This window comes from Notolepis coatsorum, assembly GCF_963971535.1.
Source record: "Notolepis coatsorum genome assembly, chromosome: 1".
In the NCBI taxonomy this organism is placed as follows: domain Eukaryota; kingdom Metazoa; phylum Chordata; class Actinopteri; order Aulopiformes; family Paralepididae; genus Notolepis; species Notolepis coatsorum.
In genome coordinates this window covers 53,115,907-53,137,837 of record NC_140165.1, presented here as the reverse complement: position 1 = coordinate 53,137,837, position 21,931 = coordinate 53,115,907, and the positions used below count along the sequence as shown (strand labels likewise).

At 45.9% G+C, this 21,931-nt stretch overlaps 1 protein-coding gene across 1 annotated transcript in view; it reads right to left on the bottom strand.

The window, feature by feature from the left end:
- Window positions 1-7,912: 7,912 nt before the first annotated feature.
- Window positions 7,913-21,931, bottom strand: part of ahr2 (aryl hydrocarbon receptor 2) — a 106,734-nt gene continuing 92,715 nt past the window's right edge. The window contains exons 5-11 of the mRNA XM_084332046.1: window positions 21,746-21,872; window positions 18,735-18,874; window positions 17,669-17,871; window positions 16,584-16,693; window positions 15,193-15,334; window positions 12,881-14,705; window positions 7,913-11,559 (exon numbers count right to left, since the gene is read on the bottom strand). Of these exons, the coding sequence (XP_084188172.1) occupies window positions 11,449-11,559; window positions 12,881-14,705; window positions 15,193-15,334; window positions 16,584-16,693; window positions 17,669-17,871; window positions 18,735-18,874; window positions 21,746-21,872 (2,658 nt within the window). The 3' untranslated portion in view covers window positions 7,913-11,448. The remainder of the gene's footprint in view (window positions 11,560-12,880; window positions 14,706-15,192; window positions 15,335-16,583; window positions 16,694-17,668; window positions 17,872-18,734; window positions 18,875-21,745; window positions 21,873-21,931) is intronic.

Here is a 21,931-nt window from a genome sequence, read left to right as displayed (position 1 = left end):
TGCGTAGGAATCTGATCACAACAAGTCAGCATGTTATACATTTAATACGGATCTCTCAAAAGGGAGACCAAAGTCGACCCCCTTTCCTTCTTCCGACCGCCGGTGGGGATTGCGCGCACTGGACTGTGATCCAAGCAACCGGCACTGATTTGTGTTGCGCGGAGGATCATCATCACCGGCTCGGGTGAATTGGCGCGCACGGGGGCGCGCACGGGGCTTGAGGATCACCGGCTTGGGTGAAGGGGGCGCGCGCACCGGGCGCGCACGGGGCGTGAGTGAGCCGGGCTGGAGAAGACGAGGGTCGAGAGCGAGCAAAGGACCGAAAGGTTTGAGGGGCGCGCATTAAGAGGAGCGAGAGACTAAACAATCCAGTGATGCGTTGCTCATGGGACGAGGTTGCACTCCTAAAAAGGTCAAAGGGCAGATCATCAGCGGGGCCTTAGTGCGGGCTCCTGTCATTATGTCACCGTGCACGGTGCAAGTGCAACTGATGCTACTTTCCACCGTCAATGAAGCATTGTGTCCGAGTCGTATAGTGACTGGCCACGAATGAGAAGCTTTTAAGCTCCAGTAATTCTCAGATATGTGTCAAATCAGGGTACGTTTGGGATTATTATGCTAATTATATATCAATAACAATTAATAATAATAATAGTAATAAAACAACATGGAAACGGGTGTGAGTGGAAGGCCCTTCCCCATACAAACACGACAGCCGGCCCCTCAGTAGTGTCAGACGTGTATCCTTAACGCTCTTCTATAACAGGGCCAAGGCCTTGTTATAGGCGCCACGTCATGGGCAAACTCGACATGTTTAGGACGTAGGGAACAACATCAACACATGTCTATTTGAATCTACAGCCCTGTCAAGAAATCGTGACTATTTGGCAACGAGATAACGGGTGTTTTGGGGTAAAGCAGATAACATATTAGTAGTATAGGCTAAACCGCGGCTATTGTGGAAAGCAGGTTGTTCTTTCCAGGGGCCGGGTCATGATGCACGGTCAGATAGTAGTGCACTTCGATGACGCACGGTGGGCGCCATCTAGTGGTTGTAGGCATCCAGTACACTCAAACAGAGGAGTCCATGAGAGCACCATTATGAAGGCCCTTATGAAACAGGGTGACAGTGGGATGTAGAGCAGTCGTCTGGTAAATCCGGAGGTTCCCGGTTCGATTCCCGCTCCTCCCAGGCAGCGTGTCGAAGTGTCCTTGAGCAAGACACTTAACCCCTAATTGCTCCTCCTGATGTGCAGGTTGGCACCTTGCATGGTTGCCTCCGCCGTCTGTGTGTGAATGTGGTGAATGGGTAAAAATGTGAGGAACAAATTGTAAAGCGCTTTGGACCTTTCTTTTTTGGTAAATTTTAAAGTTAAATGCATCAATCGGGTGCACTTTGAGAGCAAAATAAAGAGGCTAGATCTATGACGTAATCTTATTACGACTACTACCACTGCCAATACTACTGATACATCCCTATTGGCAAACTTTATATAAAAAAAAAATATATATATATATATATATTTTTTTTCTATTTTTTCCCTGTTCATTATAAAACTGTGGCGGGACAAATTAGACTGTGGCGGGAAACACTGGGTCTAGTTTAGGGGCCCTTGGCTCATCAAAGTATCTCCTCTGGCCTTGCCAGTTGGATCACCTCGTGTGTTTCCTGTCTGTTATACGTGGTCTATAGACAGTCTGCAGGACAGCACTGTAGTACAGCATGTAACACAAAAGTACTCAAATCCTTTAGAATTACCCCGATGGAGGAGTACTGTTGCCTGTACCTGCCCTGCCCCATGCTGCTATGACACCCGGGTCTCCCCATGTGCAGCACTACCATGTGTGTCACAGCGTGCCGCAAGCAGAGCCATCTGGACAGGCTGTGTGAGCATGAGGAGGGCTATAGGTTGTAACCATGGAGCCAAACCACCTTTAAAGGAAAACTCCAACATTTTGGGAAATTAGCTTATTTGCCATCTATACCCTGGAGTTAGACAAGAAGATACATACCTTTTTTCTTCTCTGTGCATGCAGTAGGAGTAGGAAGACGTTGGGAACTAGGCTAATGGAGGAACCTACTTCCAGTGACTGACGCTAAGCTAGGTTAACGGTGCGTGTCTTCCTACTCCTACTGCATGCACAGAGAAGAAAAAAGGTATGTATCTTCTTGTCTAACTCCAGGGTAGATGGCAAATAAGCTAATTTCCCAAAATGTTGGAGTTTTCCTTTAACCAGGCAGGTCGATTAAGAACACATTCTTATTTCCAATGAGAGGACAAAAGGACAGGGAAAGGGGACGATCCAGATGAGACTACTGGACACAGACGATAATGTCTTGTGGAGGAATTTAGCCGGAGCAAGGATGTACTCGGTCAAATATAGACTTAGTTAACACAGATTTATTTAACTCAAACAAAGAGTGTCGAAATACAAGTAAGTCAAGAGTTATGGCGGATGACTCCATGAAGATACAGGCCTCGTATCCCCAAAGAGCTCCCAGAGTCATGTTAATGTAGACCTTTGTGGAGTAAATATAGAGCTTGTCTCTTCATCCTATCTCCCCCTCAGAGAACATGTCTTTAACCAGTCAACCTTAAAAAAAACTCCCACCTTTCTCCCTAGTGACGGAAACTGCAATCTCAGTACTAAAAACATATATTTTTCATGTATTGTTTTTTCATGAATATCATTATTAACTTCAGTCCTCACCATACATATCGAATATTTATTCATTTTCAGGATTTTAACAATTCTTTTTAATTAGGGTTAGGGTTATTATTTATCATGTTACTTATGATTCATTCTCATTTTAAACTGTACAGGCTGTGTATTAAAAAAAAAAAATTTAACATGCGAGTCAACCTGTTCATTTCTGCGACTAGGGTGGAAGGTGTATAAAACGCGCTTAATAGTGATTTTTGGGAAAAAAACAAACATCGATTATTGTAATGTGACTCAAAGATGTGATACTGACCTACTTTCCTGGCATCTACATAAAATATAGCCAACGCTATCCACAAACACGTGGAAAAAAGGCTATTTGACGAGAATTGCGACAAAGGTGCTCGGAGGGTTACACCCCTCCCCTCTCCTCCATTTGACCCATCACATGGGACTCCCCCTCCCCCTCCCTCCTGACTATAAAGGGGTCCTTACCACATCAACCGAGGTCTTATTTCCGGCTCTTGTAGCTGATAACCTAGAATGGGACCCACACACAGCCATATCTCTACTATTCTGTATGTAATTGATCAATCTGGCTAATAAATCGTGTTAACCGGATCCATTTGACTGAGTAAGTTATTCGTGATATTCATTATCCACAACACCTTCATACCTGGATATAGGGCTGTGTGGTCTGGTCTGCCCAGGTAGTAATACAGCTAGGAGGATTTGTGGGGTTGGGGAGGGGTTGGAGGAGGGTGAAGGAGGGAGGAGGGGGTGACCGGATGTCAAGGTGGGCTGGGAAGGGGGAGGAGGGGGTAGACAATGGGGACGTGTGTATTGGCCTTCCACCACCAGCCTCTACCGGCTCTTCTTCCGTCCTCTTCTTATTCACTCGTAGAATTTCGACGGCAGCCTCTGTACCGAAACAACGAGGCAGTGAAGCAGATGGAGATATCAGCTGAAGTTTGTAGATCATTTAGGTCTTTTAAAATGACCCCCGTGTGTGTTTGTGTCAGTCGACATGTTATTTCTGAAGCTTAACCTGAAACCACCCTCCCACCACCCTCTGACACAACACATATTACACACACACACACACACACACACACTGCACACACACAAACACACATTTACATACACACACACACACACAAACAGACACAAGGGGGTGACAGTGGCTCAGGAGGTAGAGTGGTCGTCTGGTAATCAGAAGCTTCCCGGTTCGATTCCAGCTCAGCTTAACCCTTAATGGATTCCGATGAGCAGGTTGGCTCCTTGCATGGTCGCCTCCGCCGTCGATGAGTGAATGTGTGAGTGAATGGGTGAATATGAGGCATGAGTTGTAAAGTGCTTTGGATAAAAGCTCTATATAAATGCAGTCCATTTACTATAATGCAGTCCATTACACACACACACACACACACACACACACACACACACACACACACATACACACACACACCACCATCTAATTGGGAAAGGCAATGGACACTATGTTACACAATCCAATGACTGGCTCACACTTAAAGCACCTAGAGTCTGTACTGAAGTCTGCTTTTAGCTTCTGTGCTCCTGACACCTGGAACATCATACAACAAACTCTAAAACTAAATACTTTGGTCAGTTTACCTTAATCACCAACCATACTCTGAAGTTGTTTTAATTGATTGTACACATTTTTGTTATGATTGCACATGATGTTTTGTTTATTGAATCTTTTATTGTATTTATCATGTATTTATTATGTTTGTATGGTCGTCATCATTGGAGACGTGAGGCCGTGCCCTCAATGATTTTTAGAGTTGAAATAAAGATTGAAGGAACACTTGACTTGACGTGACTAACTACTGCCAGGGATGTAAAAAGTACCCCGGAATTATACTTAAGTGAAAGTATAGGTACCGTCTCAAAATCGTACTCAAGTAAAAGTCAGAGTATCTGGCTAAAAACACACTTGAGTAAATGTAAAAAAGTTTCTACTTTTAAATGTACTTAAGTACTAAAAAGTAAAAGTAAAAACCTTTTTTATGACTGTCTATTCTTCTGACAGCAGGTGTTTAATCAAAGATCCCCCCCCTTACACAAGGACCAATCAGCATGGGTATGGGCGGGTTCATTTTCCATTGATGGGGATTTGATTGGCTGTTTTTAAATAAAGTGCAGCCGCAGGATTACGTTAACGTTAGTTCTGCCAGAGAAACAAATATACGAATTCAAATAGTTGGACCTGCGAGATTTGTACTTTGTACTTTGTAGGTCTAGTACAAGTAAAAGTACAAGTATACAAACCTAATAATACTTGAGTAAAGTACAAATCCCCCAAAACAGTACTTAAGTATTGTAACAAAGTACAATTACTCAAATACTTTACTTTATCGATAATTGTAGCGGAGTAGAAAGTGGGATATTTGCTTTGAAAGGTATTAAGTAAAGTAAAAGTAGAGTAAAGTAGAAATACTTCAGGACACAGAGCCTTCCTTTGCAAACTAAATGTCACTGAGCAAAAGTGATCCAATAGTTCTGTCCAAATCTAATAGAAATAAAGACCAAATGGTCTGGCGTGAACAAAAACAATATTTAATATTGTGGACATGAAACAGGATATTGTTAGAGGCGAAAGACAGACAAAAAACAAAATAATCCATAAAGATATACTTAATATGTTGGAAGCTAAAAAAAGTAAAAGAGGTTTACATAAATGCCGTGCATAAAATGTACAAAAAAAGGAATTAATAATAACAATAATAACAGGCGTGAGTCTGATATGGGAAATATGACATGGGAATATGCTATTTGACTAAAAACACAAAAAACAAAACATCTGTACACAATGATACTGCATTTCGGAGTCTTGGCCTCCCGGGGTTTGAAACAAACAAGTGCAGTAAGTACACAGGCTTCTTTTACTTTGAAGCAAAGGGGGGAAAAATGAAGATATATCAAATACTTTCTGAGGACAGACTGTGATTATAGGGTTCATGTCTACTTTCACGTGGAATACAGCGGCTGCCACAGAGCTGAACACACCAGCACTCCGGGTATGGAGACAGGCACGAGTGCTATGAAACTGACCCGTCTCAAACCCCGCCCCCCTCTCTTGATCCTCCAACCGCAACTGTTGGTTCAACTTGCTACCAACAGTTGTGATTGGAGGAGCGAGAAAAGAGGGGGGCGGGGTTTGATATGGGTCAATTACACCAAAGCGGGAGGGGGGGGGGGGGGGGGGGGGCGTTCTCAGAATGCATCCGAACTTTTCAAAAGGCATTTAAGGCATTGAAGGCATCTTTATTTATTTATGTTTTCTAGATAAGTGCCACAAGGATCACATTGTTTCATCAGATCAACAGACAATCAAAACCGATAAAGGCACTTTAGTTGATATACTTCTACACCCACCCAAGAAATGAATTTGTAACATTTTGGTTACAGTTGATTTTTTTTCTTCCACCAGTGGCCAGTGTCGAGTTTTTGAAACCACACGCGTCCACCTCAGCAGTAGCTGCCTTTATTTATTAAATAAAACGTTTGTTTTTACTTCCTTAGTATTGCAGACTGGTCTGGTGCTGAAATTATAACCCTAGAGCAATAAAATCAATAAATTAAACCGAGAAAGAAAGAGGAGGGGAAAAAAATAGAAGAAATTGTTCTTAACTCGACTGACGTGACTTTAAATAGTGGTTCCGTTTTTCCTATTGGACATCGAACGGAGAGAGGGTACATGTGAAACAGAGAGAGGGTACATGTGAACAGAGAGAGGGTACATGTGAACAGAGAGAGGGTACATGTGAAACAGAGAGAGGGTACATGTGAACAGAGAGAGGGTACATGTGAAACAGAGAGGGTACATGTGAAACAGAGAGAGGGTACATGTGAAACAGAGAGAGGGTACATGTGAACGGAGAGAGGGTACATGTGAAACAGAGAGAGGGTACATGTGAACAGAGAGAGGGTACATGTGAAACAGAGAGAGGGTACATGTGAACAGAGAGAGGGTACATGTGAAACAGAGAGAGGGTACAAGTGAAACAGAGAGAGGGTACATGTGAAACAGAGAGAGGGTACATGTGAACAGAGAGAGGGTACATGTGAAACAGAGAGAGGGTAGAAGTGAAACAGAGAGAGGGTACATGTGAAACAGAGAGAGGGTACATGTGAACAGAGAGAGGGTACATGTGAAACAGAGAGAGGGTACAAGTGAAACAGAGAGAGGGTACATGTGAAACAGAGAGAGGGTACATGTGAACAGAGAGAGGGTACATGTGAAACAGAGAGAGGGTACAAGTGAAACAGAGAGAGGGTACATGTGAAACAGAGAGAGGGTACATGTGAAACAGAGAGAGGGTACATGTGAAACAGAGAGAGGGTACATGTGAAACAGAGAGGGTACATGTGAAACAGAGAGAGGGTACATGTGAAACAGAGAGAGGGTAGAAGTGAAACAGAGAGAGGGTACATGTGAAACAGAGAGAGGGTACATGTGAACAGAGAGAGGGTACATGTGAAACAGAGAGAGGGTACAAGTGAAACAGAGAGAGGGTACATGTGAAACAGAGAGAGGGTACATGTGAAACAGAGAGAGGGTACATGTGAAACAGAGAGAGGGTACAAGTGAAACAGAGAGAGGGTACATGTGAAACAGAGAGAGGGTACATGTGAACAGAGAGAGGGTACATGTGAAACAGAGAGAGGGTACAAGTGAAACAGAGAGAGGGTACATGTGAAACAGAGAGAGGGTACATGTGAACAGAGAGAGGGTACATGTGAAACAGAGAGAGGGTACAAGTGAAACAGAGAGAGGGTACATGTGAAACAGAGAGAGGGTACAGGGTACATGTGAAACAGAGAGAGGGTACATGTGAAACAGAGAGAGGGTACATGTGAACAGAGAGAGGGTACAAGTGAAACAGAGAGAGGGTACATGTGAAACAGAGAGAGGGTACATGTGAAACAGAGAGAGGGTACATGTGAACAGAGAGAGGGTACATGTGAAACAGAGAGGGTACATGTGAAACAGAGAGAGGGTACATGTGAAACAGAGAGAGGGTACATGTGAAACGGAGAGAGGGTACATGTGAAACAGAGATAGGGTACATGTGAACAGAGAGAGGGTACATGTGAAACAGAGAGAGGGTACAAGTGAAACAGAGAGAGGGTACATGTGAAACAGAGAGAGGGTACATGTGAAACAGAGAGAGGGTACAAGTGAAACAGAGAGAGGGTACATGTGAAACAGAGAGAGGGTACATGTGAAACGGAGAGAGGGTACATGTGAAACAGAGAGAGGGTACATGTGAAACAGAGAGAGGGTACATGTGAAACAGAGAGAGGGTACAAGTGAACGGAGAGAGGGTACATGTGAAACAGAGAGAGGGTACATGTGAACGGAGAGAGGGTACAAGTGAATGGAGAGAGGGTACAAGTGAACGGAGAGAGGGTACAAGTGAACGGAGAGAGGGTACAAGCGGACGGAGAGAGGGTACAAATTAATGGAGAGAGAGTACAAATTAATGGAGAGAGGGTACACACGAAAAGAGAGAGTACAAGTGAACGGAGAGAGGGTACAAGTGAACGGAGAGAGGGTACAAGTGAACGGAGAGAGGGTACAAATAAATGGAGAGAGGGTAAAATTAATGGAGAGAGGGTACAAATGAATGGAGGGTACAAACGGACGGAAAGAGGGTACAAGCAAACAGAGGGTACAAATGACCATAGAGCGGGTACAAATTAATGGAGAGAGGGTACAAATGGATGGAGAGAGGGTACAAATTAATGGAGAGAGGGTACAAATTAATGGAGAGAGGGTACAAACGGAAGGAGAGAGGGTACAAGCAAACGGAGGGTACAAATTAATGGAGAGGGTACAAATGACCGTAGAGAGGGTACAAACAAACAGAGAAAGAGAGTACAAGTGAATGAAGAGAGGGTACAATCGACGCAAACAAGATATTCTTTCCTCGGGCTGGGTGTATTCTAGCGCATTCTATTTATTTTGAGTTTTCTTTCTTTCTTTCTTCAATTCAGTGCATTCCAAAAGTAAATGCCGATATGAGAATGAATGAATTGAAAAAAATATATTATTAGAAGAAGAAAACAAAACGATGGATTGCATTTTTGCAACGGAATTCTACTTCTTGGAATTGACTGAATTGGAAGTAATTTGACTGCGACCTTTGGTTAATGATACTGCATGTTTTTAGTTTCTTTTTATGCTGGAGTCTCAACATTTTGAGACCTTTTTGTGTGTAAGATGACAACAGGTGAGGCATGTGCAAGCCCCTTTCATATACTGTCATCCTGTCAATAAGCATTCAACTGTTATTTATATGTACAGGTATACATAACTGCCTGTCTTATTGGATATAAGTTAACTACGGTCCTCAGGGAACACTTTGGCAGCTGGTTTAAGGGAACGGTGCGGGATGGAGAAAAAACAAAAACAAAAAACATAACCCTTTAAAGGGCAGAGCAGCCGCCTGCTTGACGTTTGGAACATTATAATTATGTTTTTATGAAAATTGTCTTTAAACATTTTTGGTCTGAAAATAACTGAAAGGCCTGCCCTTTAATAGGGTTAATTAAACTGAAAAAAAAAATGGGTAAACTTTGGCTTTGTTTATATGGTAAATGTCGTCATTATTATTATTAAATAATAGATCCTGGTCCGTTCCCGAAATCTCCCTATGAAGTGGGTGTCATTTGGAAACGTTCGCCTGACTATCCCTTTAATATGCATCTCAAAAACAATTCTGTCGGTCGATCGTACATCCGCTCGTGGAACACGAGCTAAAATACTACCGTTCGAGAAGAAAGAAGCATTTACAACAAACAACAAAACAACAACAACGACTGCACTCGGACGAAACTGGCTCAATGACAAAACTTTTGATTAAATGCTTTTAAGAAGAATACAAAAGAGGCACTTAAAAAGAAATTATGAAAAAAATTAAAGCAGACGTTAAACCTTTGTTTTTCCTTCCGAGTCATATAATCTGTGTGTGTGTGTGTGTGTGTGAGAGAGTGTGTGTGTGTGTGTGTGTGTGTGTGTGTGTGTGTGTGTGTGTGTGTGTGTGTGTGTGTGTGTGTGTGTGTGTGTGTGTGTGTGTGTGTGTGTGTGTGTGTGTGTGTGTGTGTGTGTGTGTGTGTGTGTGTGTGTGTGTGTGTGTGTGTGTGTGTGTGTGTGTGTGTGTGAGAGTGTGTGTGAGAGTGTGAGAGTGTGTGAGAGTGTGTGTGTGTGGTGTGTGTGTGTGATTGTGTGTGTCTGTGTGTGTGTGTGTGTGTGTGTGTGTGTAAGTGTGAGTGTGTGTGCGTGCGTGTGTGTGTGCGTGTGAGAGTGTGTGTGTGTGAGTGTGTGTGCGTGTGTGTGTGAGTGTGAGTGTGTGTGTGTGTGAGAGTATGTGTGAGTGTGTGTGTGTGTGTGTGTGTGAGTATGTGTGAGTGTGTGGGTGTGTGTGTGTGTGTATGTGTGAGTGTGTGTGCATGCGTGCGTGTGTGTGAGAGTGTGTGTGTTGGAGATGATGAAGAGGAACCGAACAATTTGATCATCGTTCTGTTGCGTTGTCGATTCTGTTCCTTCGGATCAGTCAGTTCTCAGTGGAGCCTATTTGGATTATAATGCAACCTTTTTGACGATTACTTCTCAAACCAGCGGCTCGTAAAGAATGGGTTGTTTGTATACATACTGTCTAGAATGTACAGTCAATCACGGTTACCCTAATCAATGACTACTAGGTAGAATCTGGTTTGGTCCCCAGACGGCTCAAAAGGCACTTTATGCGACGGGACTTGCGTTAGAATCTCATGCGACGTCCCACAACGTTATCATCCGCTTCTGCCCCGTTTCAGAATCGTCGTGGCTGCATTTTCCACCGCTTCTCTCACGCAGAACACCCACAATTCCCAGTAAGTGTCACACGTTTTCTATATAATGCTGCGAGGCCGCGAACACGGCCGATTGGCCGTGGTTGTCGTTTTAAGGAGTGTCACCCCGGGGTTATTCGACGGCGGGCGCTTGTTTGCCCGCCAGGATACCTCGCGATGACGGTAGAATGGAATACGATGAATATGAAAAACAAAAACCAATGCCATACAGATGTATAAAATTCCAAACAATGTTCCTTTGCAAAAGTATTCCGTGGAGACGTATAGTCCTGTTGCGAACGTTGACCCCAGCGACGTCAGCGCACTTCTCTCTCTTCCTAAGTGCTCTGTCTGAAAATGGAGAAAGGGAGGTGTGGGGTGTCTCGCACGGTGCTCCTCGTACGTCCCTGCAAACACATGTCTTTACGTTCCCCGGGAACCTTGTAGTCACTCTCAGGCCTGGTCCGCACGCACACAGGTATTTTTTTGTTGTTTTCCAAAAAAGAAAATCCCCTCCACACCAACAGTGTTTTCGAAAAAATCTCACATGAAATGACCTGGATGGCAGGCTGCAGGGAGCTCTCCCTGGTCCTGATTGCAGAGAAAATACTCTGGTTTGCAAACATATCCATATGGACAGGGCCATCAGTCATGATGTTAGTGTTTTCCACAGGCTCCGGTTTCCCCCGTCCACACAGATACACTGTCAGAATCACATACAAAAAAAAATCTTCACCCTGGCTGGGGGTTTCAAAAAGGTCCGGTTTCAGTGACCTAAAAACGCAGTTTGCACTGTGGACGAAAGGCTACGGTTTCAAAAACACCTGTGTACGCGCGGACAAGGCCTAGAGACCAGGGTATTTATTTCTCCTCAACCCCCCCGTTGCTCCGTTACGGGACGGCTAGGCTGGGCTCCTTCTTCTAGAAGTCACGACAGTCGGTCTGGCCGTTCTCGGAGTAATATGTCTTCCCGTTGGGCAGTGAAGGGAAAGGGAAGCCTCCTCCACTCCCTGCTATTGGACGGCCGTTGATCTGCGGGAGGGAAAACAGAACAACATTACGAGTGATTCATGTTTAGGATGGAAAGGAGCAAATGGAGTACAAGGTAGTAGAAGTAGTTTTAGGGTTTCCGCTGGCCGGTATTTACGGGCCGATCTAGAATTTCAATTGGCCGGCAAATATATATCTTGACGGCCATCGTGGCCGGTAGAAAAAAGAAGAAATATTACACTATATTACAATATTACTGACTGTGGTGAGTGATTATGCGTTAGTGTATGGCAGTCGTGCCTTCCTGAATGCATAGACCACTGCCTTGTCCTGCGATGAGAGAGAGGGAGTGCATTTTCTGGCGAGTGACATTACCTTCTGGTGACACAAAGCCACAGCGATTACAGATGTCTCTTTATATAAACGTACCCAGTACTAACGTTAACAATGAGGAACATGCAGAAAACATTGAGGCAGTACCAGCCAAAAGAAAAAACAGCAAAGCAAACCAATCTATCAGCAAGGCGACAAGTATGGAGTACACAGGACAAGCTACACTATGCTTGATAATTATGTTAACGTTATGTAAATGGTTCCCCATTCAATGTTATTCAATGTTATTGAATGCATTATTATTATTATTATTATTATTATTATTATTATTATTATTATTATTATTATTATTATTATTATTATTATTATTACTTATGATTACTTCCCCTAACAATGTTTTCATGCATTCCTTTATGACCACGCATGTATTACACGATATGGGCCATTCGATTTTACATTTGGTCGGTAAATTAGAATCTCATCAGTAGAAAGCCTGCACCCAGACATCAATATTGATTTCCTGTTGGTAATCTCAATCAGTTCCAGTGTTAAAGGAACATGCCAATATTTTATACAGGAACATGCCTTCCGTTCATTGTGCTAAGCTAGGCTAACATGCAGCCAGCTAGCTTTCTACTGAACGCACAGAGAGGAAACTGGTCTCTATCTTCTTGTCTCTCTCTGGAGAAGAAGATAAGCTAATTTCCCAAAATGTTGGCGGGTTCTTTACACACACACACACCACACCACACGCACGCACACACACACACACACACACACACACACACACACACACACACACACACACACACACACACACACACACACACACACACACACACACACACACACACACACACACACACACACACACACACACACACACACACACACACACACACACACACACACACACACACACACACACACACACACACACACACACACACACACACACACACCACACTGGTTGTGGTTTGCAAATGTTAATCTTCTGATGGGATGAGCAAAGTGAACTGTGCCAGTTTACCTGCTCGTTGCAGTTGAGGTACTGCTGCTGCTGCGACATGAGGCTGTCAGGCGTGAGGCCTAGGGCCACCTGACAGGACAAGACGTCCACGTCCCTCGGCGGGAGAACCGGCATCCCCCCCATGGGTCCACTGGGGATCCCCTGGAAAAAACACGAGCTCTTGGATGGATTCACGTGGTTGTTGGGGGCGGTCAGCCGCTGACAGGAAGGGGTCGGAGCGGTCCCTTGGCCCGTCTGGCCGAGGTGTACTCCATTGACGGGGACCGAGGGGGTTCCGCCTCCGTACAAACAGCTGCTGGAAGGCACGAGCGGCAGGGTCTCCGGCTCCCCTTGAACGGGGAACACCATGTTCTGAGTCTTTTGAGGCCGGAACATCGGCCTGCAGTTTGGGGAGTCCTGGGTGGGAATCACGACTCTGGCGAGAGAAGTTCTTTGAAACTCCAGCGACACCTGGTTGAAGCAGCTGCCCATGTGCTGGTGTCCATTTTGAACCCGGGTGGGCAGCTGTTGCTGCTGCTGCTGCCGCCAAGATTGTCTCTGATTTTCACCGTTCTGCGTCTGAAGTGAAAAGTGTCCTTGCAAGCAGCTGGAAGGAGACGGATCTAAAACCATATCCTGCTGATTTGAAATATTCTGGCTGTACGTGTCCACAAAGTTGTCGGCTGGGTTTGAACTGGACTTAGAGGGGATCCACTGGCCTTTCTGACAAGGGGCCATATGATTTACATGCCTCACTGTGCTTTGATCCTGGAGGCCAATCGGTAGATCGAGAAGCCCGGGCGGGAGGCGGTTCTGGATTGCCTCAACCATCTGGCTGGAGTGAAGGTGATTGGCTGAAGTTTGCCTGAGAGAGCATGGTCCAAGGCCATTCTGCTTGTTCGTGGCTGGCAGGCCTCTGAACTTGTTCTGCGTTTGGGCACAAGAGTCCACCGATGCTGGGTTGAAGGCCACTGCATTGCCCAGGCTGTTTGAAGTACTGAGGTCAGAGTAAGGACCCACTGAGTGGCCCATGGTGTTGTTTGAGGCGATCTGCTGAAGGGTTGGCCCATTTAATCCAGCAGAGACCATCTGAGGACCCATGTGGGTCAGCTTCACCGTCCCCTGGAGAGAAATCTGTTTCTCAGCCAGAATCATCCCCCCGCTGAGAACCATCTGGTTCTGTGGATCCATGGGCCAGTTGAAGTTCTGTCCCCCAGCACTCATAGGGTTCTGCAGGTCCAAAGTGGAAAGGCAGGCCGGCACACCCTCCAGCAGATCCGGGAACTTGAGTTCGCCTTCCTTCAGAAGCTGCTCCTCTACGTAGGACAGAATGTCGTTACTGAGGATCTCGTCCAGGTCCTCGGACATCTCGCCCGTCACGGAGCTCATCCTCAGCAGGGTGTTCTCCCAGTCCTTGAGCTCCAGGGGATTCACGTCAAGGGCAGCGCTGAGGTCGCCGTTGCTGATGATCTGCTGAAGGGTGTCCATCATGTCCTGCATCGTGGCCTCGGCCTTGACCAGGTCCGCGGAGCCCGGCGCAGGATGCTGCCACGTGTCCCCGGGGACATTGACCAAGGCGTGGGTGTCCCTGAAGGCCATGTCGTCGAGGGTGCTTAGGCTGTTGTCGTTGTCCGGGCAGTAGATGGACTGGTCCTGCAGCATCATGCTGCCCAGCACGGAGGCCGGGCTGATGGAGAGGTCCTCCGTCCTCCTCTGCTTGGCGGCCGAGCCCTGGTTGGGGTCGTCCAGGGTGGGCAGCATGTCATAGAGCACCGCTTCCCCGGTGGCGAAGTTGAACGGCAGCTGCAACCGCCTGAGTCGCAACTGTTCCTCCCCTTCTTCATTACTGCGTGACAAAAAAAACAAAACATGTGTATTTTTTATAACCATGCCGATCATTTACCTTTTCCCAAGAAGGAAATGTTGCCCGGTAAAAGGAAAAATTCACATTTCTCCTGTGCCCCTGGACAGTTCAGTCTGTATTTGTGAACACTCACTGCTCTCTCCTAAAGCTGGTCTGAACCAGAATTAAAACCTAATTTGGGTATAAAAGCTCACACAAACATATTATGGCTTTTCAAAGTCAGAACCCAGTTCATTGCCACCAACATTTCGATCACAGTTACATCACAGGTTCTCTCTCTGATCTCTAGCTTTAGGAGAGAGCGATGCATGTTCACACATACAGTACTGACTGAACTGTCCCGGGGCAACAGGAAGATACTTCACTCAAGATATTATTTCTCTCTCTCTCTCTCTCTCTCTCTCTCTCTCTCTCTCTCTCTCTCTCTCTCTCTCTCTCTCTCCCCTTTAATATCGCTCCAAACTATTACGTCAAAGCTCTCTGTCTGGCCACGATGAAGTCTGGTTTCCCTCCCTTGAAGACGAGCCTGGCGTTCGCCTGGACCCAGACCCACGTCCGCGACTTGGTGAGCAGCCGGAAGACGGTGAAGCCACTGTCCCCGGTTTTAATCACTAGAGAGGAAACATAAAAGTAGGCAGAATATAAAGATTGTGCAGGCAAAATACAATTTGTGTTAAGATAACAAGTCTCCCTTTTAAATAATGGAAACGTCACTTTAAAGGAAGGAGGTATTGTATAGTATAGTTTAGATACATTAAGTATAAAAATGGCGGAGTTCAAATTGTAAATTGTATAGTAGTGTACATAGGACCCAGTTTCTCAGGAACTAAGCATGTCTTTTTTTTATCATGCACATATTTTGTCTTACCTATTTTTATTTATTTTTGTATGCCTATATTTATATTATTGTATTTTGCACAATCGATGCGGGCATGACCACCCGCATTTCACTGTATGCCCTGGTATGTATGTGACAAATAAACCTCTTGATTCTTGATTCCCTGATCTTTTGAAACTATTTAGCGAGTTTGGCTTCCCTAATGTTTTTGGGCAGTTTGTTCCATAGTTTTGGGGCGTAGTTGACAAAGGCTGCATCACCAATCTTCTTTTGACTGTTTCTGGGAGCCTCTAGTAGTCCAGCAGCGTTCTTGCTGGCATGAATTTATTAGAGTGTTGACGATGTAGCTAGGTCCCTGTCCATTTAGGGCTTTGTGTGTAAGGAGAAGGACCTTGAAGGGGGGGGGGGGGGGGGGGGGGGCTGTTATTCTGTGTTGTATAAATGTATTTGGAATTGAAAGCGGGATAATGAGGCTAATGTCGTTCATTAGGTGGTGATTCTGGGAGACGCAGAGAAAGACGTTGCTAGAAGCACCTACTGTACTTACCTACAAAATATCCTGCGCAAAATGTCCACGTATAAGTGAGTGAGTGAGTGAGTAGTGAGTGAGTGAGTGAGTGAGTGAGTGAGTGAGTGAGTGAGTGAGTGAGTGAGTGAGTAGTGAGTGAGTGAGTGAGTGAGTAGTGAGTGAGTGAGTGAGTGAGTGAGTGAGTGAGTGAGTGAGTGAGTGAGTGAGTGAGTGAGTGAGTGAGTAGTGAGTGAGTGAGTGAGTGAGTGAGTGAGTGAGTGAGTGAGTGAGTGAGTGAGTGAGTGAGTGAGTGAGTGAGTGAGTGAGTGAGTGAGTGAGTGAGTGAGTGAGTGAGTGAGTGAGTGAGTGAGTGAGTGAGTGAGTGAGTGAGTGAGTGAGTGAGTGAGTGAGTGAGTGAGTGAGTGAGTGAGTGAGTGAGTGAGTGAGTGAGTGAGTGAGTGGCCACAATTTGCCGCGGACGGGCCACGGAGAAAGAATATTAAGAGGCGCTTACTTCTGGCGTGGTTGTCGGCGCAGTGCATCATATCGGCGGCGTGGATGAACTGGTAGCCGGAGCCGCCCATGCACAGCTCCGTCTCGCTGTATCCCAGCACCACTCTCCCCCTGGGGGGAAACAACAACAATGCAAGGTTACAGAGAGCACTGCTCGTCAGTAGGGGGTCCAACAGGATACATGGAAGCACCGATAGTATCCGGCAATTATTTGCTGAATTTAATTTGTATGGGCAAGTGTCCTTTGACGCTGGTAGATTTTATTTTATACATGAGGCATAAAGCGTACACAATACAGTAACACACTATGGTAACACACTACGGTGACACACTACGGTAACACACTGCACTAACACACTATGGTAACACACTGCACTAACAGACTACGGTAACACAGTTGATCTCAGATGACAGTATCATGGTATTTCCATATTTCTTTTGGTCACTAAAAAAAAACAATATAAGTACCATGATACTTTTCTGTGTCTATTGGAAATACTATGACACTTTTTCAGAAGCGGGGAGGAGAAGGTCCGTTCAACCGAAACCACCTGGACAAAACGCGGCATTGGACGTTCGAACCTTAGTTTTTAATTAAACATTTAAAAAAAAAATTATTTTCACTTTTTCTTTTTTTATATATATATATATATATATATATATATATATATATATATATATATATATATATATATTTTTTTTTTATATCCTCAAACTAAATCCTCAATTTGAATAAAGTGATTAATCTGATTAAATTAGTATTTTATTTTTATTTTATATCAACTTACCAGCCCCAGCCCAGGGAGAAGCCCCAGCCCAACTAAATCAATTAAATCAACTTTCTTTAATAAATATAACTCATCAATTTTTTTATACTATAATATTAGTGTAGCCTAATCTAGTTTATCTGCAACTGTGAAAAAAAAGAAAAAAAACATTGGTTTAAACAGAATGAATAGGATTTTTTTTTTTTTAATTATTGTTATTATATATTTCTTTTTTTTATAAAACATTTGAATGTTGATTTAGAATTCAAATGCCAACGTAACGAACGAACGTTCGAACGTTTGGGCTCAGCCCTATTACCTCGTGTCGATGCCAATGGGGGCGAAGTCCAGCTTGTGTTTGGTCTGGAAGATGAGGGTCTTGGTCCTGATCTCCAGGATGGAGGGGGGCTGGAGGGGGGTGGCGATGACGAACAGGGCCAGGGGAGGGTGCCCCACAGTCCCATCGTCCGACACCTTGTTCTGCCCGTGGAGGTATTTGAGACGCCCGCGGAAGTTCAGCGCCTGGAATGCGCGCAAGTGGACACACACACACACACAAATGTGGAAATTGGTATGAACTTGAGTGCGTAAGCACACACTCATAAACATGGATGAATGCATGCGCACGCACACACACGCACGCACGCACGCACGCACGCACGCACGCACGCACGCACGCACGCACGCACGCACGCACGCACGCACGCACGCACGCACGCACGCACGCACGCACGCACGCACGCACGCACGCACGCACGCACGCACGCACGCACGCACGCACGCACGCACGCACGCACGCACGCACGCACGCACGCACACACACACACACACACACACACACACACACACACACACACACACACACACACACACACACACACACACACACACACACACACACACACACACACACACACACACACACACACACACACACACACACACACACACACACACACACACACACACACACACACACACACACACACACACACACACACACACACACACACACACACACACACACACACACACACACACACACACACACACACACACACACACACACACACACACACACACACACACACACACACACACACACACACACCAAAGAGGGTTATCTAGCTAGCTACTACATCATCATCACCATCATCATCAGCCTACCAACCTGTAAGTACTATGAAATCTGGGTCCTCTAATGTGACCACTTAAAAAGGACCATACTGGCTTCGCACTTTAGTAACAACCTAATGTTGTTTGTCGTGATTCTGTCTATTGTTTAATTTTTTTTTATATCTGAACTCCCCCACCTGGGATAAGATAGTGGAGAACTGTATTGAAACAAACAAACAAACGAATAAGAACCAAGATGGCGGCCTCACCAGGAAGCCGGAGGAGTTGTCGAGGAGACAGCGGAAGCGGCAGCAGAAGCTCCTCTCCAGGAAGGAGGAGTTCTCCGGTGGGATGACCTGGGGGTCGTAGGTCACCAGGCTGCTGTCGATGTCCTCACTGATCTGCTCGCCTGTAGAAATAAAGAATAAAAACAAACCCCAGCAATGCAGGAGAAAATATGATTTAATGTTCATGTCCAGCAAGTTGTGTCCCACATTTAGTTAAACAAGTGCGGCGCCCGTTCGGAGCGTGGCTGTTCGGGGACCAAGCGCTTGGCTTCTGGTATGGCTGCTTGCAGTGTTGTCGGGGGCGTGGCCATTCAGAGCACGTGCTGATTTGGAGAGGGCCAATTGCTTGGCCCCTGGCTTACAGCGTTGTGGAGACCTGTGGTATGGCTGCTTACAGCGTTGTGGAGACCTGTGGTATGGCTGCTTGCAGCGTTGTGGAGACCTGTGGTATGGCTGCTTGCAGCGTTGTGGAGACCTGTGGTATGGCTGCTTGCAGCGTCGTGGAGACCTGTGGTATGGCTGCTTGCAGCGTTGTGGAGACCTGTGGTATGGCTGCTTACAGCGTTGTGGAGACCTGTGGTATGGCTGCTTACAGCGTTGTGGAGACCTGTGGCATGGCTGCTTGCAGCGTTGTGGAGACCTGTGGTATGGCTGCTTGCAGCGTTGTGGAGACCTGTGGTATGGCTGCTTGCAGCGTTGTGGAGACCTGTGGTATGGCTGCTTGCAGCGTTGTGGAGACCTGTGGTATGGCTGCTTGCAGCGTTGTGGAGACCTGTGGTATGGCTGCTTGCAGCGTTGTGGAGACCTGTGGTATGGCTGCTTGCAGCGTTGTGGAGACCTGTGGTATGGCTGCTTGCAGCGTTGTGGAGACCTGTGGTATGGCTGCTTACAGCGTTGTGGAGACCTGTGGTATGGCTGCTTGCAGCGTTGTGGAGACCTGTGGTATGGCTGCTTACAGCGTTGTGGAGACCTGTGGTATGGCTGCTTACAGCGTTGTGGAGACCTGTGGTATGGCTGCTTGCAGCGTTGTGGAGACCTGTGGTATGGCTGCTTACAGCGTTGTGGAGACCTGTGGTATGGCTGCTTACAGCGTTGTGGAGACCTGTGGTATGGCTGCTTACAGCGTTGAACTGCTCATCCGATCAACTTGACACTTGACACTGCGCTCCCTTGGGACCTCAGCAGTACGGACGGTTCTTAAGATATGCGAAGGAGAGACACACACTACAGTGCCACCATCAGGCCAAATGGCATCATATTCTACATTTACCATTTCAACCTACATTCTTAACAAATACACTTTGGTGTTTACAAACTTACCAACATACACGAACCATACCAAAATGTACACACTGCATAATATATACTGTATACTATCTATATCTATATCTGTATATATCCCATACCTATATCCCATTGGCCAGTCTAACTTACTACCATAGTGTATTCATACTTGTATCTCTGTACATAATAATACTGTACATACATCAGATTAGCATATTCAGTAGCTTTGTTATATGTATTCCATTTAATCACTTGTTACACTGTAAATTACTGTATATACACAGTATATTACACACCTATCCGGTATATTATTATGCACTTTACTTTACATTTGCACTCTGGTTAGATGCCAACTTATTTACGTTGTACTGTATTTGTGCTGTATGATGACAATACATTTGAATCGAATCTAATCTAAAACCATTTTACAGACAGAAAATACCGCAAATACAATTAAAGTTGTATATCTATCTGTTGTATAGTGTTACTCTTTGTATCAAGAGCTCAATCAATCAACTGGAGAATAAAGACATGTGATTGCTTGATATTGCACTTTGTTTACATTCTTTGTTTTGGTCTGATGTGTGGGTTGGAGTTTAGTCATGTATTATACAGTCAATTCATCCAGACCTCTCTGGGCAGAGCCTGAGGTGTGATCCATCCAGACCTCTCTGGGCAGAGCCTGAGGTGTGATTCATCCAGACCTCTCTGGGCAGAGCCTGAGGTGTGATTCATCCAGACCTCTCTGGGCAGAGCCTGAGGTGTGATTCATCCAGACCTCTCTGGGCAGAGCCTGAGGTGTGATCCATCCAGACCTCTCTGGGCAGAGCCTGAGGTGTGATTCATCCAGACCTCTCTGGGCAGAGCCTGAGGTGTGATTCATCCAGACCTCTCTGGGCAGAGCCTGAGGTGTGATCCATCCAGACCTCTCTGGGCAGAGCCTGAGGTGTGATCCATCCAGACCTCTCTGGGCAGAGCCTGAGGTGTGATTCATCCAGACCTCTCTGGGCAGAGCCTGAGGTGTGATTCATCCAGACCTCTCTGGGCAGAGCCTGAGGTGTGATCCATCCAGACCTCTCTGGGCAGAGCCTGAGGTGTGATCCATCCAGACCTCTCTGGGCAGAGCCTGAGGTGTGATTCATCCAGACATCTCTGGGTAGAGCCTGAGGTGTGATTCATCCAGACCTCTCTGGCAGAGCCTGAGGTGTGATTCATCCAGACATCTCTGGGTAGAGCCTGAGGTGTGATTCATCCAGACCTCTCTGGGCAGAGCCTGAGGTGTGATCCATCCAGACCTCTCTGGGCAGAGCCTGAGGTGTGATCCATCCAGACCTCTCTGGGCAGAGCCTGAGGTGTGATTCATCCAGACCTCTCTGGGCAGAGCCTGAGGTGTGATCCATCCAGACCTCTCTGGGCAGAGCCTGAGGTGTGATCCATCCAGACCTCTCTGGCAGAGCCTGAGGTGTGATCCATCCAGACCTCTCTGGGCAGAGCCTGAGGTGTGATCCATCAGACCTCTCTGGCAGAGCCTGAGGTGTGCCGCGCAACATGTATGTAAACAAATGCAGGAGGAAAGAAAATGGAGGTCTGGGGTAGGAAATGTATTATAGATTATAGAAAGAAAAAAAATATATAGAAAACTCTTGTCTGCCCGGATGGAACGGAACTGGGAATATGAACAAATAACGGTGAATTGTCACTCTACTCACTCTCTCCGTCTTGGGCCACGTCAAACGGGTGGGGGTTGGGGTTCAGGGCAAAGTGTAGCTGCCTCCGGAACAGAGCACGATCGTCTGTGTGGATGAGCTCATACGCACTCTGGTGAACCACGTCTGACTGGAGAGGGGGAGAGAGAGAGAGAGGGAGAGAGAGAGAGGAGAGAGAGAGAGAGAGAG